The 20,317-nt window shown below is 39.5% G+C and overlaps 2 protein-coding genes across 3 annotated transcripts; one reads left to right on the top strand and one right to left on the bottom strand.

The window, feature by feature from the left end:
• The first annotated feature begins 699 nt into the window (after nt 1-699).
• Nucleotides 700-7,264, top strand: rdh12l (retinol dehydrogenase 12, like). 2 transcript variants are annotated; one of them, XM_062992191.1, is made up of 7 exons: nt 700-715; nt 2,246-2,358; nt 2,685-2,840; nt 3,668-3,772; nt 3,869-4,078; nt 5,471-5,630; nt 5,711-7,264. In XM_062992191.1, exons 1-7 carry the CDS (start codon nt 702-704, stop codon nt 5,811-5,813), a joined length of 861 nt encoding a protein of 286 aa, XP_062848261.1. In that variant the 5' UTR covers nt 700-701; the 3' UTR covers nt 5,814-7,264. The 2 variants fall into 2 exon arrangements, with proteins under 2 accessions (XP_062848261.1, XP_062848260.1); XM_062992190.1 differs by having other exon boundaries at nt 5,438-5,630.
• A 1,061-nt stretch (nt 7,265-8,325) lies between these two features.
• Nucleotides 8,326-19,846, bottom strand: pks1 (polyketide synthase 1). Its single transcript, XM_062992317.1, has 6 exons — nt 19,798-19,846; nt 19,574-19,727; nt 18,608-18,768; nt 18,277-18,480; nt 16,604-16,785; nt 8,326-13,776 (listed from the first exon to the last, which is right to left on the bottom strand). The coding sequence occupies exons 1-6, from the start codon at nt 19,844-19,846 to the stop codon at nt 8,326-8,328; spliced, it is 6,201 nt and encodes a 2,066-aa protein (XP_062848387.1).
• Between the last annotated feature and the right edge of the window lie 471 nt (nt 19,847-20,317).

Here is a 20,317-nt window from a genome sequence, read left to right as displayed (position 1 = left end):
GTCAGGTCGGCAGTCTTACCCATGATTGCAGTTTTGAGTAATGAACCAGGCTGGGAGTTTTTAAAAGCCTCAGGAATCTTTTGCAGGTGTTTAGAGTTAATTCGTTGATTCAGATGATTAGGTTAATAGCTCGTTTAGAGAACCTTTTCATGATATGCTAATTTTTTGAGATAGGAATTTTGGGTTTTTATGAGCTGTATGCCAAAATCATCAGTATTAAAACAATAAAAGACCTGAAATATTTCAGTTGGTGTGCAATGAATCTAAAATATATGAAAGTTTAATTTTTATCATTACATTATGGAAAATAATGAACTTTATCACAATATGCTAATTTTTTGAGAAGGACCTGTATAGTGTCTCCAATTCACCTCACAAAATTGTCCATGACTGTGTTTGATGATAAACTTGAACTGATAAATCTTGAGTAACCAGTAACTATGTAAAACATGACGTTAAATACTAATAAATAAATAAATAGAGTAGAAAGTGGGTTTAAACTTTTTAATTTAATACTTTGTTCGGCGTCTGAGTGCTGTGATTGGACAGCAGGTGAAGCTGCAGCTGCCAATCAGAGAGACAGAACCGTGTTGTGTTTCCTGTTCGCGTCTCATTCATAACTTGCGCTGTTTCGTAATAAAATCTGTTGAACTTTGTCTATTTTATTTGTGTTTTATACAGACTTTCAGCGCATCATCACCATGCAGAGCCTGAGGTAATACATTACATGTCCTGTTTTACAATATACTTCACTTAAACCCGCTCCTGTTGTGTTTCTGTTAAGCTTTTTAAATCGCAGACTTATAACGATCTCTCTAGTACGGAAGCCCAGAGAGTCCTTGTGTTATTTATTCATTTTAAACTCGTGATCTCAAGACAACAAACGATATTTTTCCTGTGTTCGCGTTAACAAAGGTTTTTAAGACTGTAAATGAATGTAAAATCATGTTAAATAATAATCTGCGCCCACTTGATGGGTAGCACTGTCGCCTCACAGCAAGAAGGTCCTGGGTTCGATTCCCAGGTGGAGTGATCTGGTTCTTTTCTGTGTGGAATTTGCATGTTCTCCCCTTGGCTGTGTGGGTTTACTCTGAGAGCTCCGGTTTCCTCCCACAGTCCAAAGACGTGCAAGTGAGGTGAACAGGGGATGCAAAATTGCTGAGGAATCTTGTGTAGCCTGTAACTCATGAATGACAGAACCAAAGTGTGTAAAACATGACCTTAAAATCCTAATAAATAAACAAACAAACATGAACTATTTTGCACAGATCCACAGGCAGCCTGTGCATTTCATCACCAGAAAAGTTGTGATATCAAGAAAACAATGTTTGTTGTCTTGAGATCATGATATTAAAATGATAATAATAATAAAAATATATGTTATGGCTTTTCTGGGCATCCGAATTCGCTGTTCTTATAGCATAGAGGTTTAGATTCATTTGGAAAGAACATTTATTCCATCATTTCAATAATTGAATAAAAGATAGAAACATACTTTGTCCAAAACAAATCTTATACGACACAAAAGGGCGGGTTGCAAGAAGGTCCTGGGTTCCATCCCCAGGTGGGGCGGTTCGGGTCCTTTCTGTGCAGAGTTTGCATGTTCTCCTCATGTCCTCATGTCTCCCACAGTACAAAGACGTGTAAGTGAGGTGAACTGGAGATACAAAATTGGCTGTGACGGTGATTGACACTGAACCTGAACTGATGCATCATGGCTAACTCGAGATACTAAATTGTCCATGACTGTGTTTGATTTTAAACTTGAACTGATGAATCTTGTGTAATGAGTAATTACCTCTCCTGTCATGAATGTACCAAAGTGTAAAACATGACGTTAAATACTAATAAATAAATAAATATACGACACAAAAACAAGTACATGTGAATTCAGTTTGGTCTGTATTATACTCAAAATGAGATGTTTAATGTTTTACTGTATCAACTTTATATTCATTTAATCAACCACCAGGGCTTGAATACTGTGGACCCTCTATCACAGGGCTTCAGCTATCCTTCCCCCTTTATTCACACATGTATTGTAATGAATGTGTTTTATTTTATTTTTTTCTACACTTCCTTACTTATAAATCCTTTTCAGGTGCTCCTTTCCATGCCATGAGTGATTGCATCACTTGTTTTTAAATACCCTGCAAGTCAATGTAAACTGAGATAATGTCTAAATAATAATAAACAGGTAATTGAAACCACTGCATGATAATCACTCAGTATTTTTTTCCCCCAGAAACTATTTTAGACCGTGGTCATCTAATGTAAGGCTGGATGGTAAAACTGTTGTGATTACTGGAGCCAATACTGGAATTGGAAAAGACACTGCTATTGATCTGGCAAAGAGAGGTAACACAGCTGGTTGTTTATTTGCTTAAAAAGCTTCGTCTTTGAGGTAACCTGCAATTTTGGCCTTTTTTTTAATATAGTCAACAACAAATTACTTGACAAAGGATTTGTGGTTAAAGATGTTATTCATCATTCAAAATTCAGTAACATATTCTATTTCATGTAATGCTGGTTACTAAATGGAAGGGTACTTTCTGATGTGGAAACAAATGCACTTAAATTGTGATACACTATTAATTTATTATTGGTTATTACTGTCAGTATTATTTTATATTATTATTTTTATTCGCCAAGTCAAAGTGAATAAAAATGTGTTCTGTTTCTAGGTATGCGTGTTATCATGGCCTGCAGAGATATGGAAAAAGCTAATGCAGCTCTAAAAGATGTAACTGATGCATCTGGAAGTCAGAATGTTGTCTGCAGAAAACTTGACCTTTCTGACTCTAAGTCCATTAGAGAATTTGCTCAGACTATCAACAGTGGTAAGAATACTAGACTGTTGGGTCATTTATTGTGAAAAGTGCTTTTATTAAAGTTTTACCAATTTTTCATAGTGCCATCTGTCAACATTTATTTAGATAGTAAATCTGATATTCCATCTCATGGCAAAAAGTTTTTCAACACAATGCCATTCAATTCGATACAAATCACCATGATACAAAGTGAGGGGGTCTAAGTGCAACTGTAACTAGGAGCAACAACAGCTCATCTGGAAAGCAGTATTTTATTCTGTCTGGTGGCACTTGGTTTTTGCCTATAAAAAAAAAGTTCCATGTAAACTAAGCTGACACTGCCTCAGGAAGCGGTTTGGAACTTGCCAGGGAGTATTGCAACTGTGATTCGATTCTTCTTTTTACACATGAGCTGCTGTTGCTTCTAGTTACAGTTGCAATTGGACCCCCACATTCTGTTATGGTGATTTGTATAGAATTGAATGAAAATATACAACAAGGAGTCACATTAAACAGATGCATTCAATCAATTTTGATTACATAAGTCGAGATCATTTTGAGTTTAAATGATAGACATCTAGTTATTTTGGCTAATGTCCATGTGCACTATTATTTCATCAGTACATTACCTACATGCATGATTGAGACACCTTTAAAAATGTAATGTAAACATAGAAAAAGACAACATACTTCCCCAGTAATTTTTATAGCATTTTTAAAATACAAGCTCAATCTACTGCTGTATTTAGCTTGTAACCAGTAAAGCCAAAATTCTACCCCATGTACCTTTAAACACTTGTTTATATATACAGTAATTGTATGCTGTATCACGTCTTACTGTTTTTTTTTTTCCTAAGAGGAGAAACAACTCAACATCCTGATAAACAATGCGGGTGTGATGGTTTGTCCGTATGGCAAAACAGCAGATGGTTTTGAGATGCAAATCGGGGTCAACCACATGGGTATGTTTAATTGTTTTAATCATTTTGAAATCACACTGACATGTATGCTCTGATCAAGAGGGTATTCATGACTGTCTGGCACACATGCTCTTACAGGTCACTTCCTCTTGACTCATTTATTATTGGACGTTATCAAGAAATCAGCTCCAGCCCGGATCATCAATGTGTCGTCCATGGCACATAAATGGGGAGCGATAAATCTGGAGGACATTAACAGTGAGAAGAGCTATGATAGAACTAAAGCTTACAGCCAGAGCAAACTGGCTAATGTGCTTTTCACTCGTAGCTTGGCTAAAAGACTGGAGGGTGAGTGCCACTAACGCTGAACAACATGTCTGTCATGCTTTTTCCTGTTATGAACCTTGATTAATTGGTTACTTTTTCTGTATTATGTAGGTTCGATTAGCTTTTGATGGATTTTTTTTTCTCTTTCCTTTCTTTTCTTTATACTGCATAACGTCTGGGCAGTTGTAGCCTAGTGGTTAAGGTACTGGACTAGTAAGCAGAAGGTTGCTGGTTCAAGCCCCACCACTGCCAGGTTGCCACTGTTGGGCCCTTGAGCAAGGCCCTTAACCCTCAATTGCTTAGACTGTATACTGTGGATTAAAGTGTCTGCTAAATGCAGAAAATGTTAATGTCTGCTATTGCCTATAGCAATATGCATTGTACATTTACATTTTTGGCATTTAGCAGTTGCTCTTATCCAGAGCGACTTACAGAAGTGCTTCCACAGTACACATTTCCCTACTCTAGTTCAAGTAGATGACAGTCTATTGATACAAATCTGCTGAAACTGTTAGAAGAAAGTTTTTTTTGAGGAAATAAATAAGAACGTTGGTTAGTCCCTGTTAGTTTTCAGCTTACGTGCTTAGAAAAGAGTTTATGAAGGTTTTTAATCGTCTTTTGAAGACAGTGAGAGACTCAGATGTTCGGACAGACAAAGAAAGTGCATTCCACCACTTGGGTGCAAGTACAGAGAAGAGCCTTGATGCTTGTCTTCCTTGAGTTTTGGGTGGAGGATCAAGGCAAGTGAGACTAGTGGCTCAGAGGTTGCATAGTACAGAGCGAAATGTGATGAGTTCTCTAAGGTAGTTTGGAGCTGGTCCATTTTTGGCTTTGCAGGCAAGCATTAGCGTTTTAAACTGAATGCGTGCAGCTACAGGAAGCCAGTGAAGAGAAAGCAACAGTGGGGTGATGTGGCGGTGTTTAGGTTTAGGGTTTAATATTGGACCTGGGAGCACCTGCCAGGAGGAAGTTGCAGTAGTTCAGAGAAACTACAAGGAACTGACCAAGAATCTGAGTGGCTTTCATAAAGAGAAATGGACGAAGGAAACGATCTTGTCATCTTGGCTACATGAGGAGAGAAGGTCAGCTGGTTATCCAGGACAACACCAAGGTTTTGTGCATTGTCAGATGGTTTGATCTGAAAGTCATCAAGGCGCTCGGGTGGCACAGTGGTCTATTACGTTAGCCCACCATTGCTGAGATACATATTGAGGCCAGACAACTTCACAGACATGATAGGCATTCCAGATCCCCCACAACCCTGACCACAATAAAGGGATTGATGATAATCCAATGTTAAAAACAGTATGGAAAAAAATAATTAAATATACCTTATTGTCATGCCACTACTAGCTAGTTAAACTGACTTGTGTCTGACAGGTACTGGCGTAACAACGTATGCCCTTCACCCAGGTGTGGTTCAAACAGATTTGTGGCGACACCTGAATTGGCCCCAGCAGGCAGCCATGTGGTTGGCCAGGCCCTTTACCAAGACATCAGTTCAGGGAGCACAAACCACTATCTACTGTGCAGTAGCTCCTGAGCTAGAGACAGAAAGTGGCAAGTATTACAGGTAAAGCCATCAGAAACCGTCTCATTTTTGTATTTTCTTTCAGAGAACTGAGGAAAGCTATTAACACTCTCTCTCTGCAGTGACTGTGCACCGGCAAGCTGCTCTAGCGCCGCTATGGATGATGATACAGCACAGCGACTCTGGGATCTCAGCTGTCAGATGCTCAATATAACATGGGACTAAAACCTCTCTGCAGCCCTGACGTCAACTGCACTTCAGCTCTTCCTGAGTTTTTGGGGTTTTAAGGCCATAAAGAGCTGCACTAACAGTATTCACTAAATGTGACTTGTACACTATATGGGCAAAACTATGTAGACATCCGTCCTAGTTACTGTGTTCAGGTGTTTCAGTCACACCCATTGCTAACAGGTGTAAAAACAATTACTTCAAAGGCCTGACTGAAACTCTACTGCACACGTTTGGATTGTATTGAAATGTCGATTGCAAACCAAGCCTTCTTGTCCAAAGTTAGTGCCTGACCTTAGTGCCATAGACACTGACCAAAATCTTGTGGAAAGCCTTTCCAAAAGAGTAGAGGCTGTTCCTCTTAAATAAAGGGGGATTAGTCAACACGAATGCTCATGGTTTTAAGCTCAACATGCATTTTTTTTCTGGGCTGCTTCTTTATTTTTAAGGCTCGCCTCAGCATATCATTCTAATTCAGATTTGTCAAGAGGGCACCTCTAAAACTAATCTAATTATTCTAATGTTAATGAGTAATCTATATACACATAAAAAAAAAAAAATCAAACCCAGAGATAAAGAGTTGATGGTATCTTAAATCATCCATGAACAGTAGTACCACAGTATTTCATGCTCTTAGTCTGATAATAAGGAAAGCACTAACGTACTAACTGCAAGTGTTATTAATCTGTGGGGTTTAAATACTCCACCCCCACCCATCCACCCCACATTATTTTTTTTCCTTCTACATATCTTTACATTATAATGTATAAATACTAATTTGTTGGTGTGGCTGGTTTTTGGTTTTATGATATTATGGGATGTTAATTTGTACCTAATATTAATGATCAATCTGATTATTTACAGAAGGATTTCTGTTGAATCGTCTGTTTGCTTGGTCTATGCTTTTTTTTTCTTAGATAAATCAACAAATTAAAAATCTTTAGACGCACTACATAATTATGCTAAAAGTTGTATAACTTCTAAAAAATATACACGAAAAACCAAAACAGATCATTGTCGTTAATATCAGTTAACTAGGTGAAAACAGTGCAGATGTATAATTACATTCAATCTCTTAACTTTTTACAGTTTACATAAGTTTAGAGATGTATGTTTAGAGATGCATGTCATAGCAGTTATGGGATTTCAGTAATTTCTGTAATGGTTCTTTTTTTCTGTAACTACATTGGAGCACATACTCTTTTGTCAAAAGGAAAACAGTTATTAGTCAAGTGACCTTTAAATCGCTGGCCACTCAAAGGCTTTTATTGTAATTATCATGACACTAAAATATCATAATAAATAATAACATATGGTTAACCCTTAAATGTCTGGTTTTGTAAAGAAAACCAGCTGATTTCTTTATTTTGCCTTTTCACAGAAAGACAGAAGCTTCACAACAGATAAATTTATAAAGATACAAATTTTTATTAATAAAAACATCAAATAAAGTCAAAAACATCATCTGTCATCTGTATGTACAGTATATTGTTTGTTTGTTTATTAGGATTTTAACGTCATGTTTTACACTCTTTGGTTACATTCATGACAGGAACGGTAGTTACTCATCACTCAAGATTTATCAGTTCACAAGGTTATATGAAACACAGTCGTGGACAATGTTGTATCTCCAATTCACCTCACTTGCACCCGGAGGAAACCCACGCACACACGGGGCGAACATGCAAACTCCACACCGAAAGGACCCAGACCGTCCCACCTGGGTATCGAACCCAGGACCTTCTTGTTGTGAGGCGACAGTGCTACCCACTTAGCCACCGTGCCACCCATATAGATATATAGAGTTCTATAGATATTCCGATGTAGTTACAATATGATTTTGAGTTTAAAAGCTTGAACTATTCAAAATTATAATTGGAGAAACAACATTTATTGAGTTAATAATGTAATATGTTTTAGCACATCATATATGACTTTTGCTTAGTGTTTGTATCCTGCTAAATGAAATCTTGCACATGCAAAATCACAGTTTGTAGACTGTTCTTTTATTTGGACAATTATTAAATAATCACCAGCAACACTTCTACTAATAATATGCACATTCTGTTAGATTGAAAAAGCAATGAAGAAGATTAAGTTGTAGTAAATGAGAGCCTTAATGTTAAAAGATAAACCAATTTGGTTAATTACAATGTATTGGTTGTATCACACATCTGACACAAGTGCAAATTTGTGTTTGGTGTGCAAAGTGCTTATAACCAATAAAAAAAACCCCAGCTTTATTATAAAACAAACAAACAATGTACAAAATGCAATGCTAAAATTAATGTTATAAATGATCCCTGAAAGGAAAAAAACATCTTTATTTAATAATTTTGCAGACTCAAAGTGATTTAAAACAAGGCAAAACAGTGGAGGGTAAATTGCCATGTTTAAGGGTCCAACACTGGTAGCTTGACAGAGCTGAAAGTTTAATTTTTCTTTTTTTTAAACAGTAGTTCAGAGCATTAAAGGCACCTTTTTATTTATAACATTAATTATACAAGTTTTACCTCACTGATTTGTCATCCCTGCTTTCTTTAAGAAGTGTAATTAGCGAGTTTAGAGTGGTATTAGGGTCGAGCAAAGTAACAAGTGGTACGTTTACCCCGGTGTCCTGAAATATTCGATTCTGCAGCGTCATGGCCATCATTGAATCGATGCCTGCTGCAGTGAGAAAAGTCTTCCCTTCAAGCTCATCTGCATCAACATTGCAAATGTCACCCAGCATGGCTCTTACATAGTCATCAGTTGAACTCTGAAGGTCTTTCCTGGAGTCAACGCTGATGTCCGTTTCAATTTCTTTCTCTATTAAAGCTGCCAGTCGAGCTTTTAGAGAGGCGTTCTGAGAGAGAACATTGTTCCTCAAGTTTCTGAAGTTAAATTTGCACACTGCTTGCTGGGGATTGTTCTGTAGTAAGCAGTACCTTAAAGCTTTGTGTACTTCCTGAACTTCCATAGTCATCAAACCCTTAGTTTCTAGGAATTTTTGAAAATCCTCTTTGTTCAGCAGAAGACCTACTTTTAAAGGTCCCCAATTGATGGACTGCCCGGCAAGTCCAATATTACGCCGGTAATGACACAGAGTGTCTAGAAAGGAGTTGGCTGCAGCATAATTGGACTGTGATGCATTGCCAATAAAAGATGAGATAGACGAATAGCACACAAAATAATCGACTTTGCTGTTAAGAGTAGCGTAGTGAAGGTTCAATGCTCCACTCACCTTCGGACGCAAGACCTTTTCAAAATGAGACCTGTCAAGTGTTTCTAGTAAGCCGTCATGCAACACAGCAGCACTGTGGAAGACCCCTTTTATGGGACAAGATGGAAAATTTTGTCCAATGGCAGTGATTGCAGCTAATACTTGGTCCTGCTCAGACACATCACACTGTTGAGAGATTATTTTTACTCCATATCTTTTTTGGATACTGTTGATCTGCTGCTGCGTCTCCTCAGACGGAGCACTTCTCGAGAGTGTAGCAATACACCTTCCACCCCAGTGTGAAATGAACTTCACAGTTTCAAGTCCCAGACCAGACAGACCACCTGAAACGATGTACACACCAGTCTTGGTAAAGAGCTGCTTTGGTCTGGGTTGTAAAGGAATGTGAGACGTACCCGCCTTGGACCCGCTGTTATCCAAGACAATCAAGGATACAGTTTTGGCATTGAAGTAAGATCCTGTGTTCACTGGTTCATTTTGGGTGACCTGGAACGTTTTGCTGTAGAAGGATAAACACATCTTATCCAGGTGCATTATCTTTAACCATCTTTCTAAGGAAGATCCCTGTGTTTTCAGATAAGCTTTTTGGAAAACGTTGCGCAAATAAATAAAGTGGAAGCACGTGTTCTCGCTGTTATTTTGATAAATGCTTGAAGGGGAGCGTGTATGCTCGTCTTCACAGACAAGGAAGATGTGCTTTACATTGGAATCACGTCCTAACTGTGCTAAACATGACTGATTATAGGGGGGTATGAACACAAAAACAGGACACAAGTCTGTGTTCGTCACAACACTCCATCCTGATCTGTTGGCTGTAAAGGTTAACACTTTTATCAGCGCTGAGTCAGGAACAGTGGAGAAAATGCCTAGTGTTTTGTTTTGCTTAGCATTTGGTAAAGCACGGTGCAAGATCTCCCAAGCAAGTATAAAGTACGAGACGCATGGAATGTCCTTTAAAAACTGTAGCCTCTTAGTTTTGTAACAAACGTCCTCTGGAAGGACTACCTTAGACCCTGCTTCAGTTGGGTAACAGGACACAATGTAGTCTCCCACTTTCAGTTTTTGGATGTCCTTTCCGACAGATGTAACGATCCCACCAAAGTCAAGGGCTAAAAGTTTGTGCTTTTGATGAGTGTTTTTGTTCCAGTACAAAGTCTGACCAAATTGAAGTCCAGATAAGCTAACTGGGAAATAGTCTGAGGAGTGCACACATATCTTACAGAGCTGAACCTCTACATTCTTGTCTTCAGTCAGCTCAGGTAAATAAGTGGGTACGGCTGACAAGCTTTCCATTCCGAATGGATTGGCTGTCTGCAGGATAAAGCATGAAACGTTCAAGCCTTCAGATTTTGTATTTATGGCTGTTCGGGTTATCACAGTGGACTGAACCTGTCCTTTGCTTATCATGACTTCTGGATACTCATCACTTTTATAGGAGCAAATCACAGAAACCAATGCTCTTATGTCCTCACTTGACACCATGGCAAGACCTATTAGCTGAAATGAGACTTCCGACAACTCGGCAGCACACGCCCTGGTCAATCCCGACAGCACAAATCCAGGACTGATGTGATCGACCGTGCTGTCTGAGGATCTGTAGGTTATAACGTGAAGAGTCCGCAAACGTTTGCACTTTCTCAAAGCCAGAACAACATGATGATAAAGTTCACAAATGTCAACCAAGCGTCCTAGAACTGTCTGGGTTTTGAGGTGGCTAAGATTTGAGCTCCAGATGAACAAAACTTTGTCCATATCAGCTGCACTCTGATCAGCCTGCAATATCAAATCTGAAATCCTCAAAATAGACCGACTTACATCAGTAGGAGAGAAAAATACTGACGATGGATGCAAGTATGGCTTCAAAGCATTGGCAATACCTAAGGTATCCTCAAAGACAACAGCTTTTGGCCTGCTATGAACGCTGGGGTTTTGATGAGCAGGGAGTTTTTCATTATGAAAGAAGTACAAGTCTGTAATTTTGGCTTCATCTAGAAATGTGATTCTGACGTCCTTCAGTTCAATCAGCGTGTGTCCATTTTTGTCTGCGAAACAACCACATACCTCAAAGTATTCTGGCATCTCCTGAGTAACCCTCATATACAGGAACATGTCCTTACACAGAGGTGCAGTTATTACTAAGCTGCCAATCGCAGATGGAAACCCAGGTCTAACAGTGCTGTCGGTCAGGACCAAAACAGAGGTCATTTGTAAAAAATAATCTAACACAACAGGGTGCAAGCAATACTCATACAACTGGCTTAACAGTTCATCTGGTATCCTTACAGCTGCCACTGCTTCTTTGAATTCCTCCCCATAGTGAATGTCTTCTAGTTGTTTAAACATGGGACCATACTCGAATCCTGCCTGATTTAGACTAGCATAAACCTGTTCCTTTGATAAGACTGATGGGCATCTCTTCAATATGGCATCTAAGAGAATATCCTGATGTTGAGTCACAATTATTCCTCTTTTATATGCAACAGTGCCTGATGCATGTACCGTAGAGGAGGACTTTATCTGAAACTGAGTGCCGTCCTCAAAAGACTCGAGTTGCACATTCAGAAGATGTGAACTCTTACTAAGAATTAGTAAGCTATGAAAACTTACACTGAGCTCAAGTGAAAAAAGAGGTATTTTTGGGACCTGAGCTTCTATGACTGAGGCTAAAGCCAGTTCGGCATACAAAGCACCCGGTGCAATCACAACGCCGTTGCTTTTGTGCTCCCAAAGGTATGGTGTGGTGTCTGATGACAATGTGCACTTGAACACCTTGTTATTACGTGTACTTGGACATATAAGTGGATGAGTGGAGCGAGATATGACATCATTGCCCTGCCTTACTTCCTCAAAATACACATCCTTTTTGAGGCAGTCAAATTGATACACTGGGTAAGAAGCTGGTAGCGATTCAAATCCATTGTAGAACCGGTCCCAGTCCACGTTCACTCCTAGCTCAAAGAGTTTAGAAACAACTGTGAGAATCGTGTCTTGATCTTTGTCTGGCTGAACTGAAGAAAGAACCACTGTTTCATCTCCAAGTGTCTCTATAATGTTCCTTTGCAGAGCTCTTCTCGGACTGATCTCAACAAAGATCACGTTCTTCTTATTTTCTGCAACAGTCCTCACCGCTTGTTCAAACACAACTGGGTTTCGAATATTCCGAGCCCAGTAATCACCGGTAACATAATCTCCTACACTACAAGCTTGTCCTGTTACAGTGGAAACTAACTCACACTCCATCTCATGGTGGTTTAAAGACCCTATACTGTCTTGAATTTGACCCAATATTGGATCCATCATGTGACTATGGTAGGCAGCAGGAACATCCAAGACATGAAGAAACAGGTTCTTACCCTTACATGAGTTTTTCAGTGTTTGGTGCACACTTTCAATGGCATCTTTCTCACCTGATAGTACACATGAGAAAGGACTGTTCGAGGCAGCTAAACACACCTTCCCTGTGTACGCTGGAAGAATTTTCAGAACGTCCGAGACAGGTATATTACCAACAACCAGCATTTTTCCACCAGTGACCTTGCTCTGAAGAACACTCCGAAAATAGATGACTTTCACCGCGTCCTCAAGAGACAACCGTCCAGAGCAATAGGCTGCAGCGACCTCTCCAACGGAGTGTCCAAGAACAGCAGCAGGCCTGATGCCCCAGTGCTTGAGCAGGTCAGCAATGGCGACTTGAGTGGCAAAAAGAAGAGGTTGGACAATATCCGGTTTTGAAAAGTCGTCATTGTCGAAGCTGTTTGCTATCTTCTGTAAAATGCTTGTATGTCTGAAGTTCTGAAAATAGTTTTCCACCTCTTTGACTTTTTCTCTGAAAACAGGCTCATCTGTTAGGAGCTGCTTGCACATCCCTCTGTAGGAAACTCCATTCCCACAGAACACAAAGACCACCTTGGGGTCTGTCTTTATTGCAGTGAACTTGTCGTTCAGGCTAGATTTGAGCTGTTCCTCTAAATCTGAAAGGGACGTCGTAACGAACACTTTCCTATATTTGTGCATCGTGTGAGTCCTTCGGCATGCAGATGTATACAATAGGGTTTTAAAGTCAGCTTTGTTGTCAGCGCTCATCCTTTGATACGTGTCAGCGATGCACATCTCCAGAGACTTACTTGTGGCAGCGGACAATGAAAACAATTTCCTTGAAACAAAAGAAGTATGGTCTGAAGTATAGTCTGTCTCCTGTGCATATTCTCTGATGATAGCATGAGCATTGGTGCCACCAAATCCAAAACTATTAATTCCAGCCACCCTTCCACTAGAACCAGTGCAATACCAATTTTCAGCTTTAATGGGAATTTTTAGTTTGAGAGCTTGGGCGTCTATGCTAGAACCTTCCTCTGTGTAAAACACTGAAGGAACTATAGTTTGATGCTTCATCATCAGCAGCACCTTTATAAGTCCTGCCATGCCCGCTGCTGATTCTGTGTGTCCGATGTTACTCTTAACCGAGCCGATACAAAGAGGCCCTGACTCTGCAGGTCTGGCTTTGGCAATGATTTTGGAGATGCTGCTAGCTTCTATTAAATCTCCCACTGGAGTCCCAGTCCCATGAGCCTCTATATACTGGACATCAGCAAGGTAGGTGTCTGTGGAGTAAATAGCTTTAAGGAGCTCCTCCTGCTGGAGCATAGATGGTTTTGTGATTGGAGTGACAGTACGGCCGTCTTGGTTGACCGCAGTTTTGCATATGATGCCACATATGTGGTCAAAATCCTGAACAGCCTGGAAAAAGGGAAAAATATGTGACTATAAGTGTATTTAATATATATATAGTTCCGACCTTACAATCTGATTGGTTGAGAAGCGTTCTAACCGTGCTGATATTCGTGATAACAGCCCGGCCTTTTCACACCACAACTGTATTACTCCGCTGACGCGTTGCCAGTAACGACAAGCTTCATGCACACAAACGCGCACACAGGCGACACAGAAATTTTTCCCGATCTCGTTTTAAATCCGTTATCTGATACACAATCTAGCGCACTGTGTAGGGAACATAAATCATTTGTCTAATATATTGTCTAGTGCACTGTGTAGTGAACATAAATCCGTGATCTGATACACAATCTAGTGCACTATGTAGTGAACATAAATCCGTGATCTGATACACAATCTAGTGCACTATGTAGGGAACATTAATGTGTTTGTAACGTGAACAGTTAGCTTAATAGCCCAGTTAACGGCTCCTAAAAGTTCTGTTATCACCCATAATCCTTTGGTGTGTGCAAGAGGTTTTTTATTTGCCTTTTTCTTCTTGTTCTTCTTACCTCCCTGAAATGAGTTTTTGCAACTTGGGATGTCTGCTTTGTAGTGTTAAACTTAATATTCGTTGTGGAACTACTTTTTGGCGGAAGTTATTGTCAATATTAAAGCATATTTATTATGAAATTCAGGGCTTCTTTGATTTATTTTCTTTCTTTATTTTGTAAAAACTGTTGTATAAAAGCAATATTTGCATTTACATTTTCAGCATTTAGCAGACGCTTTTATCCAAAGCGACTTACACAATGAGCTGAACACAATGAGCAATTGAGGGTTAAGGGCCTTGCTCAGGGACCCAACAGTGGTAACTTGGTGGTGGCGGGGCTTGAACCGGCAACCTTCTGTTTACTAGTCAGGAGAACACTTGCCTTCGGCTCGTGCCTGCGACCGAATCACAGCCGTGATGTTATTCGCGATAACACACTCCCTCTCGTGTTCTATTGCTTAAATATATACAGTGTATCACAAAAGTGAGTACACCCCTCACATTTCTGCAAATATTTCATTATATCTTTTCATGGGACAACACTATAGACATGAAACTTGGATATAACTTAGAGTAGTCAGTGTACAGCTTGTATAGCAGTGTAGATTTACTGTCTTCTGAAAATAACTCAACACACAGCCATTAATGTCTAAATAGCTGGCAACATAAGTGAGTACACCCCACAGTGAACATGTCCAAATTGTGCCCAAATGTGTCGTTGTCCCTCCCTGGTGTCATGTGTCAAGGTCCCAGGTGTAAATGGGGAGCAGGGCTGTTAAATTTGGTGTTTTGGGTACAATTCTCTCATACTGGCCACTGGATATTCAACATTGCACCTCATGGCAAAGAACTCTCTGAGGATGTGAGAAATAGAATTGTTGCTCTCCACAAAGATGGCCTGGGCTATAAGAAGATTGCTAACACCCTGAAACTGAGCTACAGCATGGTGGCCAAGGTCATACAGCGGTTTTCCAGGACAGGTTCCACTCGGAACAGGCTTCGCCAGGGTCGACCAAAGAAGTTGAGTCCACGTGTTCGGCGTCATATCCAGAGGTTGGCTTTAAAAAATAGACACATGAGTGCTGCCAGCATTGCTGCAGAGGTTGAAGACGTGGGAGGTCAGCCTGTCAGTGCTCAGACCATACGCCGCACACTGCATCAACTCGGTCTGCATGGTCGTCATCCCAGAAGGAAGCTGACGCACAAGAAAGGAGTTCAAGGTGTCTAACATCCACCAGCTCCGTGATGTCATCATGGAGGAGTGGAAGAGGATTCCAGTAGCAACCTGTGCAGCCCTGGTGAATTCCATGCCCAGGAGGGTTAAGGCAGTGCTGGATAATAATGGTGGTCACACAAAATATTGACACTTTGGGCACAATTTGGACATGTTCACTGTGGGGTGTACTCACTTATGTTGCCAGCTATTTAGACATTAATGGCTGTGTGTTGAGTTATTTTCAGAATACAGTAAATCTACACTGCTATACAAGCTGTACACTGACTACTCTAAGTTATATCCAAGTTTTATTTCTATAGTGTTGTCCCATGAAAAGATATAATAAAATATTTGCAGAAATGTGAGTGGTGTACTCACTTTTGTGATATACTGTATATACACCGATCAGCCATAACATTAAAACCACCTCCTTGTTTCTACACACACTGTCCATTTTATCAGCTCAACTTACCATATAGGAGCACTTTGTAGTTCTACAATTACTGACAGTAGTCCATCTGTTTCTTTGCATGCTTTGTTAGCCTTTTTGAACAGCTTTTATGCTGTTCTTTAATGGTCAGGACCCCCACAGGACCACCACAGAGCAGGTATTATTTAGGTGGTGGATCCACTTATACCAGCACAACACACACTAACACACCACCACCATGTCAGTGTCACTGCAGTGCTGAGAATGATCCACCACCTAAATAATACCTGCTCTGTGGTGGTCCTAAAGCAGGATAAAAAGGTATGCAGAGAAACAGATGAACTACAGTCAGTAATTGTAGAACTACAAAGTGCTTCTGTATATAGTAAGTGGAGCTGATAAAATGGACAGTGAGTGTAGAAACAAGGAGGTGGTTTTAATGTTATGGCTGATCAGTATATGTTTGTCAATAAGAGGCTGTGTTAGGGGTAATTAAGTGTAGATTTATGGGTGGAAATTGCAATTAGGTTCCTTTAGTATCAAATTTATAACAAAGTAAAGTCAAGTGGTCTGAGTACTTTCTAAATCCACTGTATACCATGTAAAAGATATTGAACATTAGTAAAGCATGTAAAAATCTTAAGAAAAGACTTACTCTTTTTAACTTCTTTAAAAGAACTATGCCACAGCCTTCGCCTCTCCCGTATCCATCCGCTCGTTTGGAAAACGGTTTACTAGTGCCTTCAGGTGAAATCATTTTTGCTTTGCTGAGAGCCACAAAAACCCGTGGTTCAAGAATGCAGCTAACACCACCACAAAACGCCATCTCACAGTCACCTAAAGAAAAAGAAAAAAACGCTATTTTTTATAGGCAAAATGATGAAAGAATTACAGTAAGTATGGAATATAAAAACACCTCTTCCCCAGATAGATAGATAGATAGACAGACAGACAGACAGACAGACAGACAGACAGACAGACAGGTAAATATATAATATAACTATAGCTATTTACATATATAGAATTATATCTATGTACATAATACTATATACATAAAAGCAATAATAACAATAATCATATGAATAAAATGGGATTAGTTAGGGGTATGTTATAATAATAACAGCAATAATAATAAAAGATTAGTCAGGTATGTATTATAATGACAGTAATAAATAATAAAAGATGTGTAAATAGATAACTATACAACTGTAACTATAACTATACAACTGTAACTATAACTATACAACTGTAACTATAACTATATAAGGACGTTGCTAAATAACTATAAGTATACATATTTATGTATGACAGTTGATCAACTCAGCCAGTGTAGAATAAGTCAGTTTAACTTTAAAATCACAAATTTGACCTGTTTCAGGATATTAAAGCTAGAAAAGCACTCCAGAATAAGCACTTTAAAGTTCTAGATCTCTCAAGGCACGTGGAAAAAACACCCGGTGTCCATTTCATTAGGGGTAGCTACAATATAAGTGCATTTTGTAGATATACAGTAATCTATTTGTTGCTAAGAACTTCTGCCTTCTGCTACCCCATCCATGAGTGTAACCAGTACAGAGTTACTTTGTAATTCGACGTCCTCCAAACTCGAAATCTTTAGAGGCTAAAACGCTTATCGTTAAAAAAAAGCTAAACGTGGTTTAATGTATTAAAAGAACGACACAGAAACACTAAACTTCTCTTAATTATTACTGCTCATAAGTTCTCTCCACTAATGAAATTCCTCACTCGTTTTAGTAAGTCACGTTAAGCTTTGTGCACTGCCACACTCTATAGGAAATAACGGCACACCAGCACAAAAGCAGTTTAGTCACTTCTCATGTGAATGTGCCTTTACTGAACGGAATATGGTATTCCAAGATCAAGCATCTCCACGATTAAGAAGCATAAGGAAACAATAAAGAAGTAAATGTGAAGAGCAGGTTTTATTGTATTTAACCTTTTTTTAATTGTATTTCAGTGTTTTTATATTAGGGCTCGGTGGGTAGCACTGTCGCCTCACAGCAAGAAGGTCCTGGGTTTGATCCCCAGACGGGGCGGTCCGAGTCGTTTCTGTGTGGAGTTTGCATGTTCTCCGCGTGTCTGCGTAGGTTACCTCCGAAAGCTTTGGTTTCCTCCCACAGTCCAAAAACATGCAGTCAGGTTAATTGAAGACACTTTCTTGCCTTATAAGTGAATGGGTGTGTGTGTATGTGTGTCTACCCTGTATGCACATACACCCTTGTATGTGTGTATGTGTGTCTACCCTGTATACCGCTGTATTTAATTGCAAACTCAATTTGGAAAAAAATTTAAATAAAATAACATTACCCTGTCTGATCGCTTGGCAAGCAGCGTGGAGTGCAACTAAAGATGAGGAACAAGCACTGTCAATGGCAAAAGAGGGTCCAGTCAGATTGAAAGTGTAGGAGATCCTGTTGGCAGCGATACTCATAGCTGTGCCTGTGCCATTGTAGTGGGTTATTGTAGTAGGACTGTTGTTCAGTAGGGTTTCATAGTCTCTGTTCATAAGTCCTGGAAACAATAACATTTAGGAAGCAATCCATTTTACATACAACTCATTAAATCAATTCACTTCATTATACATACACAAAATCATTTAGGGTTGGGAGGGGGGGTTGATTCTATTTGCTCAAATTACCTATGTAAACTCCTGTTTTAGAGCCACTGAGTTTTTCCATGGGAATCCCAGCATCCTCCAGTGCCCTATAGGAACACTGTAGAAGGACCTTCTGCTGAGGGTCCATGAACTTAGCCTCAGCTTCCGAGATGCTGAAGAACTTCTGATCAAACTCATTGAACCTGGAAAAAAACAAACAGAAATCTCTCTTTATTTCTGTAGCTGAGAGAATCAAACTGTTTAACAGTACAATCAATCTATGAGGGTTGTTCAAAAAGTTTCCGTAACCACTTTTCTTCAGTCACCTTACGATGCATTTTTCCAGCATCGTACCAACTTTTTAATACCATAAACAAAATATGTTTTTAGTTAAGCGTGTAGCCACAGATGCACCTCTGCTTTCACATCATCTTCTTCCCCTTAAAGCTTCTTTGAGCGCCTAAAAAGGTGGAAATCAAATGGCACTAAATCCAGATTATAAGCTCTCTCAGTCTCTCAGACACGACCGATTACTACTCCTCCCACCCTCACCTTTTCCAACCAAAATATACAAGTGCGGAAACTTTTTGAAGATCTAAGGGCCATGCTCAAGGGCCCAACAGTGGCAACCTGGCAGTGGTGGGGCTTGCACCAGCGACCTTTCGTTTACTAATCCAGTACCTTAACAACTAGGCTACAACTGCCCTTAACTGAAAGGTTGAGAGTTTGAATCCCAGCTCTGCCATGCAGCCACTGTTGGGCCCTTGAGCAAGGCCCTTAACCCTCTCTGCTCCAGGGGCACCGTACGATGGCTGACCCTGCACTCTGACCCCAGCTTCCAAAAACAAGCTGGGATATGTGAAGATAGAATTTGTACTGTACATCTGTATCTGTATACATGACAAATAAAGGCATTCTTCTATAAAAATAACACATTGTTATGAAGGCATTTTTACAACAACCATTCTACTTATAATATGATGAACAAAAACAGGGAAGAGTATTTACCCATCTATGAAAGCAGCTTTAGTAGTTTGTGTTTTCCCAAGACTGCTGTCATCAGAATCGTACCACTGTGTTAAATCAAATCTCTGTTCTGGAATCTCCTCAGCACAGTTTCTCCCATTAACAAGAACGTTCCAGAAATTGTCAAGACCCTCACCTACAAGTAAATTGTACATTTTAATCATGTACAACCCTTAATGGAGAAAACGCATTAAAAAGTTACTTACCACCTGGGAAGTTACACCCAATACCAATTATTGCAATTTCATCCTCCATGTTGGTTTATTCACTCCATTGGAAAAACAGCAGCGTAAGGGCTGAATGTTTTGTGGGTAAAACCTTGTGCACCACACCAGCTACAAACCATCATTCCTACCTTTTCTGCATGAGCTTATAACCATGCTGAACCAACATCTCTGAGCCTTTATAAAGCCTTTTCAGGGTTTAAAATATGCGAGAACACTTAAAAGTTTGCTTTAGAAAGCTGGATTAGGTTACATGGATGCTCCCATTGTAACCCACAATTAAGGTGATTTGAAACAAAAGCCAGTAATTGCATGGCTGGCCAATGATGAAACGATATTAGGGGGCAACCATGCAGTTAGAAGAGCTATTATGTTGCTATAAATCAGCAAATAAAAGCCCAAGCAGTGGAACAGGCATGAACTAAACCGCATCGTTTAAAATATCTACAATTTTAGGTAAAGAGATACAGTATGTTTGCTTCCTTATTATAATAAAAGCACT

Source organism: Trichomycterus rosablanca, chromosome 3, assembly GCF_030014385.1.
Source record: "Trichomycterus rosablanca isolate fTriRos1 chromosome 3, fTriRos1.hap1, whole genome shotgun sequence".
Lineage (NCBI taxonomy): Eukaryota > Metazoa > Chordata > Actinopteri > Siluriformes > Trichomycteridae > Trichomycterus > Trichomycterus rosablanca.
This window is presented reverse-complemented; position numbering and strand designations above follow the sequence as displayed.